This window comes from Hipposideros armiger, unplaced genomic scaffold (genome assembly GCF_001890085.2).
Source record: "Hipposideros armiger isolate ML-2016 unplaced genomic scaffold, ASM189008v1 scaffold_64, whole genome shotgun sequence".
NCBI lineage: Eukaryota > Metazoa > Chordata > Mammalia > Chiroptera > Hipposideridae > Hipposideros > Hipposideros armiger.
The window spans coordinates 1,356,783-1,367,987 of record NW_017731414.1 but is presented as its reverse complement, the minus strand read 5'-3'; the positions used below and the strand labels follow the sequence as shown (position 1 = coordinate 1,367,987).

Sequence of the window (11,205 nt, the reverse complement as noted above, 5' to 3'; positions counted from 1 at the left end):
GAGAGCAGTAATTTAAAGTGTGAAGGAGGGCTGACCAAGTGGCACGTTGGTTAAGAGCTGGCTTGGGACGCCAGCTCTGAGCAGCAGAAACCCGGTTCATATCCCACATGAGGGCCAGTGACGCTGCGCCCTCTACAGCTAAGATGGTGAACAACAGCTCAACCTGGAGCTGGGCTGCTGAGAGTTGCCCGCAATGGCGTAGGCTGCAGTGGGCTGCCATAAGCTACCTTTAGCGTCCGTCAGCTGGCGTGAGCTGCCAAGAGCCGCCATGAGCGGCTGTCCAGAGGCCAGCGACCAATCTGCCTCACCCGGGAAGAGCGCAATGATAATACTAACATGGGCCAGTGAAGCGACGTCCTCCACAACAGACTGAAGAACAAAAGGACAACAACTTGTCTGTTCCCCTTCCCCGATTCCCCAGTGCTGTTCCCCTCCCCCAATTCCCCAATAAAATCTTTAAAAATAAATAAGTAAATAAGAAATAAAGTGTGAAGGAGAAAAGTGGTCCAAATTGTCAGTTATCAAAATTAACCAGCATCTCTAAAACAGAGGCGCCTCAGCGGGGAAGGTCACATGGCACTTTATCTAGTCAGAAGGCTGGCATGTTGTTGAAGTGGTTGCCTCCAGAAGCAGAGCTTAAGTTAGGCACTCACATCACAAAAAAGAGAAAACCCAATGTCAGGGCTTACACTGCACTGGCCCTGACCCTGCCCTTGACCTTATCCTTGGGCCCTCCCTCAGCATGCTCAGTTCCCGCTCCAAGGTCCCCAGCTGGGGAGGGCTAGGCGCCTATAAGAAGGGTGCCCTAGAGGCCCCTGGCGCCTTCTGCCACCATGGACCCCCGCCCGCTCCCCTGGGTACTGGTGTTGCTGGGCCCTGCCCTGGCATTGGCGCTGAGCCGCGCACCCTCCCCGGAGGTGCCAGAGAAGCTGTGTGGCCATCACTTCGTCCGCGCGCTGGTGCGCGTGTGCGGGGGCCCGCGCTGGTCCCTCGAGGCCGGGCGGGCGGTGACAGGCGGCGACCGTGAGTGGGGATTGTGCTCCTGGGTTTCTAAGTGGGGCAGGTGCATGGAGCGCAAGTGGGCATAGGGGCCACGGGCGGGTTTGCACGTGTGGACCGGGGTTCACCTGCTGGCTGAGGGGTGTGTGCAAATCCACGGAGGATGCCTCCTCCCCCAGTGGGAACAGGTGTGAGGAGAATGGAACCAGGCAGCCTTGAAAATGCACTGTCAGATGGCGTCTTTATTTACCATTTTGGTATTTTGATCTTCATGCAGTTCTGCATTCATTTTGATTTTTTAAATTATTGTATTAAAATAGGACTGATCTTGATTGTTGAGTTTTGGTGCTCCCTTAATTTGTGCACCAAGGCCAGTGCTCACTCTACTCACCCTAGTCCTGGCTTTGGTGCAGCGAGCATAAAACAGGTTTATGTGCATGAGTGTCGCACATGTGTCCTGCATGTGTGCGTCTGTGTGACACAGGTGCAAATGGGTGTACAGAGGTGCATATAGCAGGTGGGGGGGGTTGGGAGGGAAGGTTGAGGGTATGTGCTTTTGTGTGCTCACCCAGTGGTTGTGTGTCCGTATGTGACCACTGCCTGCATACCCGTACACATGTATGTGTCACATGTTACCCCTGCGGTCTTCTGCTCTGTGAAGTGTCTGTGTGTTCATGTGATAGGTGACACATGAGAGTATGCAGAGCTGGGGACTTGAGTGAGAGCATGGGTCAAGTGCACACACCTGGGTTGGGGATTAAAACTGTGGCTGGTATACAGTAGACATTTAATAAGCACTCACTATTTGTGTGCATGAGGAGCATTTGGTGGGACATGGAGTGGGATGTGAGCATGCAGGGATGTGTACACAATGTGGGGGGTCCTCTGGGTTCCCCCACCCATACTAAACTTTACTCTGTCCCCAGGTGAGCTGCTGCAATGGCTGGAAGGACAACATCTCTTCCATGGGCTGGTGGCTGATGGGGACCCCGTGCTGGTGCTTGGGCCACAGCCCCTGCCCCAGGCCTCTCGACATCATCACCACCACCGCCGGGCAGCTGCCACCAACCCTGCCCGTCACTGCTGCCTCAGTGGCTGCACTAGGCAAGATCTGCTGACCCTCTGTCCCCACTGAGCTCTCCTGGGGCATGGCTTCAGGGGAGTCACAGACCTAGATCTGGTCTGGTGAGCTCTTGAAGCCACACAGCACCATAAAGCCCCACATCTGGGGGGGACATTGCTGATTACCTCCTGGGGCGGGGCACTCGCCACCTCACCTAGGTCACCTGTCCTCTGTGGAGCCAACTGGGGAATAAAACATACCCAACCCTAGCTTGGAGGATCCTTGGTTTTATGGACATGCCAGACACTGAGAGCCAAATGTCCTCACCTCTGAAGAGCCCCAGGCACTGCCCTCTTTGCATTCACCCCCTCTTACCATACCCCCAATAGTAAATAAATAAAATTACTGCAAAATTCAAAGCAGACTTTTGTATTTTCTCAAGAAAAAGAAACAAGCCTGGGTCGGCTCCCATATGTGCTTGGACCTTGGCAGCCACGGACCCACCTACGTTTCCAGGAGCTTGATAACAATTCAAGAGTCATCACAATACAAAGTGGGGAAACTGAAACCTAGGTAGATGGCTGCTTGCCAAGGTCAGACAGGGAAGGAATGGCCAAGTGCAAGATTTGAATCCAGGTATCTGTCAAGACCCATGGGAAGCTTTAATGTCACTTAAAGGCCACTTAATGATGGACACACACACGGATGTCTGAATGAGTCACAGTGCATATTATTGACACACACGGATGTCTGAATGAATCACAGTGCATATTATTGATCTAACCATTCTCACTAGCATCCTGTCTTCATCCTGAGATAGGGGTTGTACGATATGATGACCTCACTATAAGGTGGGTCCGTGTATGCTGACCCTTCCCATGGGGCTGGGAGAAAGAGTACAGGGTAAAGTGTGCAGCACACCGTAGGTACACAATAAATAAAGGAGAGACGGAGTCAGGACAGAGGACAGCAAAGCACAGTCTTCATGGGAGGAGGTGAGCCAGGGAGGAGAGAGGAGGCTGGGCGAGATAGGGAAGGAGACTTACTGGAAGCAGGAGGCTCAGGCAGGCCCAGATAGGAGCAGACTCACCCTGTGCCTCGCTCTTCTGAGCTCGCTGTCAAGCTGGCAGGGAGACTCAGTCATGGGGGGATTATGAGCTGAGGGCAATTGGGAATCATGGCAGGTGTGTGAGCAAGGGTGGGGTGAGGTCAGAGCTACCTGATAGAGACACCTGCAGCCCCACTTCATCCATTGGTGTATACGGGTATTTTCTACTGGAAATGAGACTTTTACAAGTAAATGTAAATTGGTCTGAGTTAAAACTTATAAATCACTTTTTTTTTAAAAAAGACCTCTAGGTCTTCACAAAACATTTTATTCCCTGAGGACCCACTCTCCAGTCTGCACTCTGCTGTCTGAGGTGACCCCTGCCACCACCCCAATACCTGTGAGGCCCAAGTCCCAGACACCTGTCCAAGGCCAGCAGGGCTGGGGATCACCAGTTTGCTTGGCTCTCCCCAGTCCTAAAGACACACTGGCGTGGGGGCCGGTCCTGAGTCCCAAGAGCTCAGGGCCACTCAAGGGCCTGAACCTCCCCATTCTCTGGGCGCTGGGGTGAGTGTATGCGCTGGTCTTGGGTCCAGTGAATGGGGCCCCTCTAGTCCCAGTAATGTTCCCTGAGTTCTTGGGGAGCCGAGGAGTAGGAGGCTGGGTCTGGCCAGGGACTCTAAATGTTGAGTCCCCATAGGCTGAGACAGACGGCTGCCTCCCTCCTCTGCTCAATGCTTCCACCAGTAGAGCATTTAATACCACAGGCAGGGAGGGGGCAGCCCAATTCATAGCCTCTCTGGCCCCTCCCACCATCTGAGGTGTCCAAGGCTCAGGAAGGGGTCCGGAACTGAACCACTCTTTCCCAGGCTGAAAAACACTTCTCTCTTCAGCTACATGTGAACCCAGGAATTCCCAATCGGCCTTGAACCATGGCCAGAACTCACCCACAATTAAACCACTACCGGTTCACTATCAAGGAGAGGCTGGCCACTGTTGATGGTCCAGCCTATGATCAAGGTTGGAGCTGGGGTGTGGGACCTTGAGTCAAATGGGCTGGAACCAGCAGCAGCAGCTGGAGTCCTGGTAGAAGTGCTTCTACCACGAGCTGCCATGAAGAGAGATGGTCCCTCCAGCTGCGAGTATAGTAAGGATGATGGAACATGGTCTAAGCAGTACTGAGTGTGTAGGGGTTTGCCAGCAAAACTATTCACTCATCAAACTCTAGCACTCTCCTATGCCAAAGGTCTCAGCTTCCTGGGAGGACAACACTGCCCCTTCCTATGGAAGTGAAGTCAGGAGCCTAGAGGCTGGGGGCCCTGGCATCACCTCGATAGAACTTTCGCTTGCCACAGTTGAGGTTGGGCTGGCTCAGTGCATCCCACATGAGCAACATCTCATATGGCAAGAAGCGGTGCACCAGCAGCAGGTCCCGGTAGAAGCAGGGATCAAAGGAGGACAGGCGGGCTGAGGGGGCCCAAACGCCAGCCGTGCGGATACCACTGTGTGAAGTGGGCTTCAGACCCTCCTGCTTCAGGCACATGCCCAGGAAAACGTCATCGATGGGGAAGAGGTCTAGGGTGCGGGAGGCCCGGCGCAGGGCAGTAACTGTGAAGCGGGACAGCAGGAAACCCCCCCCCCCACAGTAGGGTGGGTAGAGCTCTTCCTGTGTCACTATCTTTGGCACATAGTACTTGCTCCAGGGGTGCCGGATGGGGCCCACATTGTAGATCAGGTGCCCCACGAAGAGGTGGTGGTCAGGATTGTGGCCCTGCAGGTAGGAGACCATGTTGTCTGTGTGTGCAAAGACGTCATCGTCGCCATTGAGGATGAAGCTGGCATTGGTGCACCGAGTCTCCTGCCACTGTAGGAAGAGTACCTGCAGGCGGGTGGACAGGGCACAGGGGCTCAAGGGCTGGGTCGATCAGCCTCCAGTCCCTGTCCACTGCCCCAGCCCAGCCAGCCCAGGTGAGGATGTGTCCCTTGGTCAACCCAGCCTGGGTTCAAGGCCCCACTCTGTGAGGTGACCTCAGCAACTAACTGCTACTCTCTGTGCCTCAGTTTCCTACTTTCCATTGAAGTCTCATCTCAGGATCTGCCTCCAGGAGTGATGGAGACCCACAGAGACAATGTTCTATAAAGTGCCAAGAAGTGCTTGAAAATTGTCACGTTTACGTTCATTGCTATTCCTTCCCACTCTGCCTGGCCAGGCCCTGCTGTTACATAATCACGTGTATGATTGTCATTGAACATCTACCTCCCCAACCAGACTCTGGGTGTGGGCTGTGTCTCCTATTTGTGTTATCTCCCCAGCACCTAGTGTGGGCTCAACACTTCATAGGGGTAGGATTCATGTTTGTCAAACTGATGTTTACCCCATGCTTTGGTGTTTTGTGTTAAGAACATGGCAATGTTGAGAGGTCCTGGCCCTCTGCCTGCCTTGGCTTCAGTTTTCTCCATAACAACCTTTGCTACTTGCCTGGCACTGTCCTCAGGGCCTGTCCTGCTTTGACTCTCTAATGTAACAACTGTAGGAGGCAGATGTGGTCTTCAATTCCATTTACAGATGAGGAAACAGAGGAAGTGCCTTGAGCAAGTTCACGTCACACAGAAGTAGCCGCTCAAGGTCTTGTACCCAGACCTGCCTGTACCTACTAGGAGCAGGATCCTGTGTTGGGTCTCTACTCAGCTTGCTCCACCCCCTGGCCCCACCTGGGCAGGACCTCAGAGCCTCCAATTCCTCCTCTGTAGGTGGATTCTCTCTGTTTCTCAGGGGTTCTTATCTATCAAAACCATCTTTATTGAGCACTTACTGCACAGACCTGGGTGGGCCTCACGAGGAGACAGAACCAGACCAAATAAACAGGATGTGTACTGTCCAGCGCCCCCCTAGCCCCGCCCCATTGTCATTGTTATTTGAGCACCTGGCACTGGTCCAGGTGCCTTCTAAATAGCATCTCATGTAATCTTCACAGCAGCTCTCAGAAGTGGGTGAGTCCAATTAATATTGCAATTTCCCTGATGAGGAAGCTGAAGCATAGGGAGGTGAACCATCATTAAGAGCAACACAGAACCTGGACTGGGGTAATCGGGCCTCTAGAGCCAGGCTTGTAACATTGCAACACACTGCCCCCCCCAGAAGAAAAGGTCTTCATATCGCCACAAGGACAGTAGAGGGGATGGGTGGGGAGGCCTGCTGGTCCCCTGGGCCCCTCAGAGGAGGTGGTGGCCATCTGGGCAGGAAGGACATGTGGCCCTGATCAGGTGACCCCCACCCCCACCCCTACCCCGCCGGCCCACCTGCTTGAGCGTGAGGTTGAAGAAGGTGTCGTGGAAGTTCCACTGCAGGATGTCGCCGTGCACCTGTGCCTCCATCGCCAGCAGCCTGTTGACCTTGGGGGCCTCCAGCGGGTGGGGGGCGGTGCCTACCAAGAAGAGGCGGCGCAGTTGTACACCCCGCACCCTCCGCTCTCGGCCCCATGTGCGCCGCACTAGCTCCCGGCGCTCATAATTGCGGGGCGAAGACTTGATGGCCAATAGCAGGAAGGCTGGCTGCGCGCACTTGTCTGGTGGCACGTCCTGCAGGAGCTGGAAGTCGCGGCAGTGTCTATGCAGCAGGAAGTCGCGCACATGCTGTGGCTGTTCCGTGAAGTCCGGCAGCTTCGCCATTGAGGTGTTGGCCCGGCAGGGGGCAGGCAGAGGGTGAGAGGTCTGAGGGAGCCTGGTCAGAGCCGCAGGGGTGGCCAGCGGCTGCTCCAGATCCCCGAAGTGGGGTGGTGACATGTGCAGACTGAGGAGGAAGAGAGTGAAGGTGGCAAAGACCGCAGCCAGGCCCACCGCTGTCCGCATAGGCCGGGAACACCTCATCCTGGTCGCCAGGGTTTGGGATTGGTCCGGAAGCGGGATGGGGAACCTCTGGGTCAGCTCCTGAGGAGAAACACTCACTGAAGATCTCGGATGGGCCAAGCACTTTAACTGAGCTACCTGTGGACTCCAACAGCTGGTTGACCTGTACAGTTACTCAGGTTGGTAAAATATTGAAATTCACCCTCACCTAGTCCCCAGCACCCCACCACTAGCACCCCAACCCATATTGGCTCTCACAGTTTCCCAGGCCTTGCTGGAGATTCGATATTTACAAAGAAAAGTGAGTCATGGGAATGCCAACATGAGGCCCCAGACTCAGTGTGCCCAGAATCTCCCCCCCCCCCCCCCCCCCGCCCCCGCACGCACACAGACACACACCAATTCAATCTGGTCCTTCTCATGTCCCTGATAGCCTAGGAGCCTCCCAGAGGGAGGCGGAGTATTCCCTTTTTATCAGTTGAGAGTGGCTAGGGTCCTTTCTGCTTCCCTTTTCACCTACCCCTCTAGGAAACTCTGAGCTTCTGATACAACCATCCTCCATTCTTTTTATTTATTTATTTATTTATTATTATTAGTTTCAGGTATACTCCATTCTTCTTGATGATTTTTTTTATGATCCTGTGACCTAAGCATGGCCCCTGGCTCCTTATAGACTCCTCAGGCTCAGCACGTCTCAAACAAAGCTATTTTCTTTGTCAAACTCCTGTTCCTCCTTTAAAAGCCATCTCAAATTATCTATTTTCTGGGAAGCTCTCTTTGACCCCTTAGGAAGAGTCCTGATTCCCTGTTTAGCTCCTCTGCCCTGTCTTCTACTCTGGCTCAGTCCTGATCCCATGGAGGTGTCTGTGTTTGGCTTTGTCGTCCCAAGACTGGGGGCTTTCTGGGGGCCCTGGCATTGCCTAGCATGAAGTAGACACATGACAGAAATAGGGAGTGTTTAAATGAATGAGTTTATGAATAAAAGTAAATTCATTAAGTTTCTCTCGGGCAAACTCCTATTCATACTTCAAAACCCCAGCTTTAATGTCTCCTTCTCCTGAAAGCTTTCCTTCCCCATATCCAGGCAGAGCCCTTGGTTTCCCTTCCAGGTCCTTTTCCCAGATTCCCTCAATGTCTTTTTGTCTGGAAAGTTGATGTCTGTGCTATTTTCAGCCCTAAATTTGAGGATCTATTTTTCTAGTGCAGCATGAAAGTGCTGGATTAGACACAAGGCAGGACTTACCCATTCAGCAAACACTTATTGGCTCACTCCAGAGAGGTGCAGACTCTGGAGCCCAACTCCTGAGTTTAAATACCAATTCCATCACTTCCTGCCTTCCACACCTCGGTCTCCTCAGCTATAAAGGGGGCATTTGAACAATCCCCAACTCATAAGGTTGTGCAGGCATGAAGATAGCTCCCAGCACCAGGCATCTAGTGGGCATTCAATGAGTGTTTGTTGAATGAATACGTGAACTTCAGCATGTATCTCAGCCTTCCTCAGGGTGTCTGTGCTGGTCTGGGGTCTCCTTGTTCTCCCTACTGGCACCTGGAACAGTGTGGGGACAGTCAGTGGGTTCTGGTGGGCCCCTCTTGCCCCAAGCAACCCTAACCAGCTATTACCTGGGAGTAAGCAAGAGAGTCGTTTCCATCTAGAGCTGCTAATTGGTGCTGGAGATGGGGACATGGCCTCCCTCCTCGATCCACAAGGCCATTTCCCCAACGTGCCCATCGCTCTCTCTGCACAGCCTGGCCAAAGACTCTCCAGCTAGATGTCTCTCAGAAACGGGGCTCAGATTCCTCCCCTCAGGTTCCATTGTGTGACACTGGGAAAGAAGCTGGACCTCTCTGAGCCTCCATGTAAGATGGGAAATGAACACTATGTAAGAGCTGTTGTGGGGATCTTTTTTTTTTTTTTAAGATTTTTTATTGGGGAATTGGGGGAGGGGAACAGTGCTGGGGAATCGGGGGAAGGGGAACAGACAAGTTGCTGTCCTTTTGTTCTTCAGTCTACTTGTGGAGGACGTCGCTTCACTGGCCAATGTTGGTATTATCATTGCGCTTTTCCCGGGTGAGGCAGCTTGGTCGCCGGCCTCTGGACAGCCACTCACGGCGGCTCTTGGCAGCTCACACCAGCTACCAGCCATTTATGCTGGCTGCCGGCAACACACGATAGTTTATGGCAGCCCACTGCAACAGGGGCTGCAGCCTACAGGGGCTGCAGCCTACGCGGACGCTGGCGACTCACAGCAGCCCAGCTCTAGGTCGAGCTGTTGTTCAGCATCTTAGCTGTAGAGGGCAGTGTCACTGGCCCTCATGTGGGATCTGAACAGGGACCCTGCTGCTCAGAGCTGGCGTCCCAAGCCAGCTTTTAACCAACACACCACTCAGCCGGCCCTGTTGTGGGGATCTTAACCTCAAACACTCTGGGCATAGTCCTGCCTCAGGACCTTTGCAAAGGTGTTCTCTTTGTCTGACATGAACACTAAATAAAAGCCTCAATGAATTGATACAAGGTGACAAAAGGCAAGGGACAAAATGGGGTCTGGTGGCAGGTCTGGATGACATTTAAGCTGGGATGTGATCGTGTATAGGAGCCAGCATGGCTGAGGTTTGGGGGGAAGGTGTCCCAGGGACAGACTGGCAGATGCAAAAGCCCTGAGGTGGGAATGAGCTGGTGAAACCTGAACAGTTGCAAGACGCTGCCTGCAGGTAGCACAGAGCCTGTCTTGTTGTGTGTCATCCCCAGCATGGCTGCCAGCCCTCAGGGATTCTGCTTCTGGCAGGCAGGTCTGGGAGACCCAAAAAGGCAAATTATCTTAGGATGAGACTGTGAAATGACACATGTGACACAAGAATGAACTGAATCCCTGGAAGGACAGCTTTCTGAGCTGAACAGTGGCCTAATCCAGGGTAGATGATGAGAAAGGAGCACTCTGGCAAACCTGGAAGCACCCTGAGCTCCAAGGATGAGAAAGACCTCATGGGCTACAGTAGAAAGACCAAGTCACAAAGTAGTAAATCAGATAGAGATGCCACAGTGTTCTGCCCACAAATGCTGTGAGATAAGGATGTGCCTGAGGGTCCCACCTCCCGAGCCAGGCGCACTCCATTAAGGACCCATGAAAATTAGAGGGTGATTCACCATCTACAGTTTAGAATCTAAATCAAGGGTTTTCAACCTGATTCTGCCCCTAGGGGACACTTGGTAATGCCGGAAGACATTTTTGGTTGTCATAACTTGATTAGGGTGGGGGTGCGGGACTACTAATGGCATCAGGTGAGTGGAGGCCAGGGATGACGCTTACATTAACATTATAGAGTACAGGATGGCTCCACCACAGAGGATGACCCAGCCTCAAATGTCAACATTGTCAAGGTTGAGTAACCCTGGTCTAAACCAACAGAAACTGGAATAAAGAACTCAAAATCAAGTGTGGTCAGAAGAGGAGAATCAGGGAGGTAAAGTACCTTAATACAGGTTTATATAAATTCACCATATGGACTATTTATTATTGCTTATTTATATATTTTCATATATTTATGAAATGTTAAGCCTAAATGGCCAAGGATCAGTTCATTGGGAATGTGTTTTGCAAGTTCTAAACAAGGGCTCAAAAACAAAGGAAACCCCCTCAGCAAATACAAATATTTACAACTCAGCCAAACGTGGGCATTGGGAAGGGGGAAGGCATGAGAGGAGGTAAAAGAACTAAATCGCTCATATTACTGGGATCAGGGTGTCAGGGCAAAATAGAGCCTCTTAGGGTGGCCATTTAGTTTTAATTAATTCCATTAATGCCTGTTTTTTTCCTTGCATTCTTCTTTCTTGTTTGTCAGAACTCTTTGTATATGAAACACCCTTTGTTGGCCACTTGCATTCCCAACTTTTTCTCATCAGGTCTATGGTTTCTCTAACTGGAGGGATCCCAGACCCTATGAGGAAAGAGCAAATGTAAAAGTATGGAGAGGAAAGAAAAGGCATGTAAGGGTGAAATTCGGTAAGTCAATAATGTAATTAGATTTATCTAGTTTGCAGTTTGACACACTGTGAACAATTCACAGTTCACAGATATTAAACCCTGATGAGGTTTAAGAACTCAAGTCAGGGACAGAGAAGGGAGGCTCGCTTCTCCTCCCCTCCTTACACTAGACCTCCATTAATACATACAAGAGTTGCCTCCATTTCCATCCACCAAGTCCCCCTTAAAACCTCAAGTAGAAACCTCATAGCCCCTTAAACCTCAAG

At 52.1% G+C, this 11,205-nt stretch overlaps 2 protein-coding genes across 3 annotated transcripts in view; one reads left to right on the top strand and one right to left on the bottom strand.

Annotated features, from left to right (window-relative positions):
• Nucleotides 1–833: 833 nt before the first annotated feature.
• On the top strand, nucleotides 834–2,196 carry INSL3 (insulin like 3). The gene is made up of 2 exons (XM_019641856.1): nucleotides 834–1,023; nucleotides 1,926–2,196. Exons 1-2 carry the CDS (start codon nucleotides 834–836, stop codon nucleotides 2,132–2,134), a joined length of 399 nt encoding a protein of 132 aa, XP_019497401.1. The 3' UTR covers nucleotides 2,135–2,196.
• A 279-nt stretch (nucleotides 2,197–2,475) lies between these two features.
• B3GNT3 (UDP-GlcNAc:betaGal beta-1,3-N-acetylglucosaminyltransferase 3) overlaps nucleotides 2,476–11,205 on the bottom strand; it is a 17,182-nt gene continuing 8,452 nt past the window's right edge. For both annotated transcript variants that reach the window (XM_019641829.1, XM_019641830.1), the window contains exons 2-3: nucleotides 6,411–7,037; nucleotides 2,476–4,989 (exon numbers count right to left, since the gene is read on the bottom strand). In XM_019641829.1, coding sequence (XP_019497374.1) covers nucleotides 4,414–4,989; nucleotides 6,411–6,977 — 1,143 coding nt within the window. In that variant the 5' untranslated portion in view covers nucleotides 6,978–7,037 and the 3' untranslated portion in view covers nucleotides 2,476–4,413. The remainder of the gene's footprint in view (nucleotides 4,990–6,410; nucleotides 7,038–11,205) is intronic.

What these genes read in the sequence shown, in the direction of transcription:
- INSL3 (XM_019641856.1), top strand. Translation starts at nt 834, where the DNA reads ATGGACCCCCGCCCGCTCCCCTGGGTACTGGTGTTGCTGGGCCCTGCC. An exon ending in GGCGGTGACAGGCGGCGACC is followed by an intron (nt 1,024 to 1,925) that starts GTGAGTGGGGAT and finishes CTCTGTCCCCAG; the next exon opens with GTGAGCTGCTGCAATGGCTG.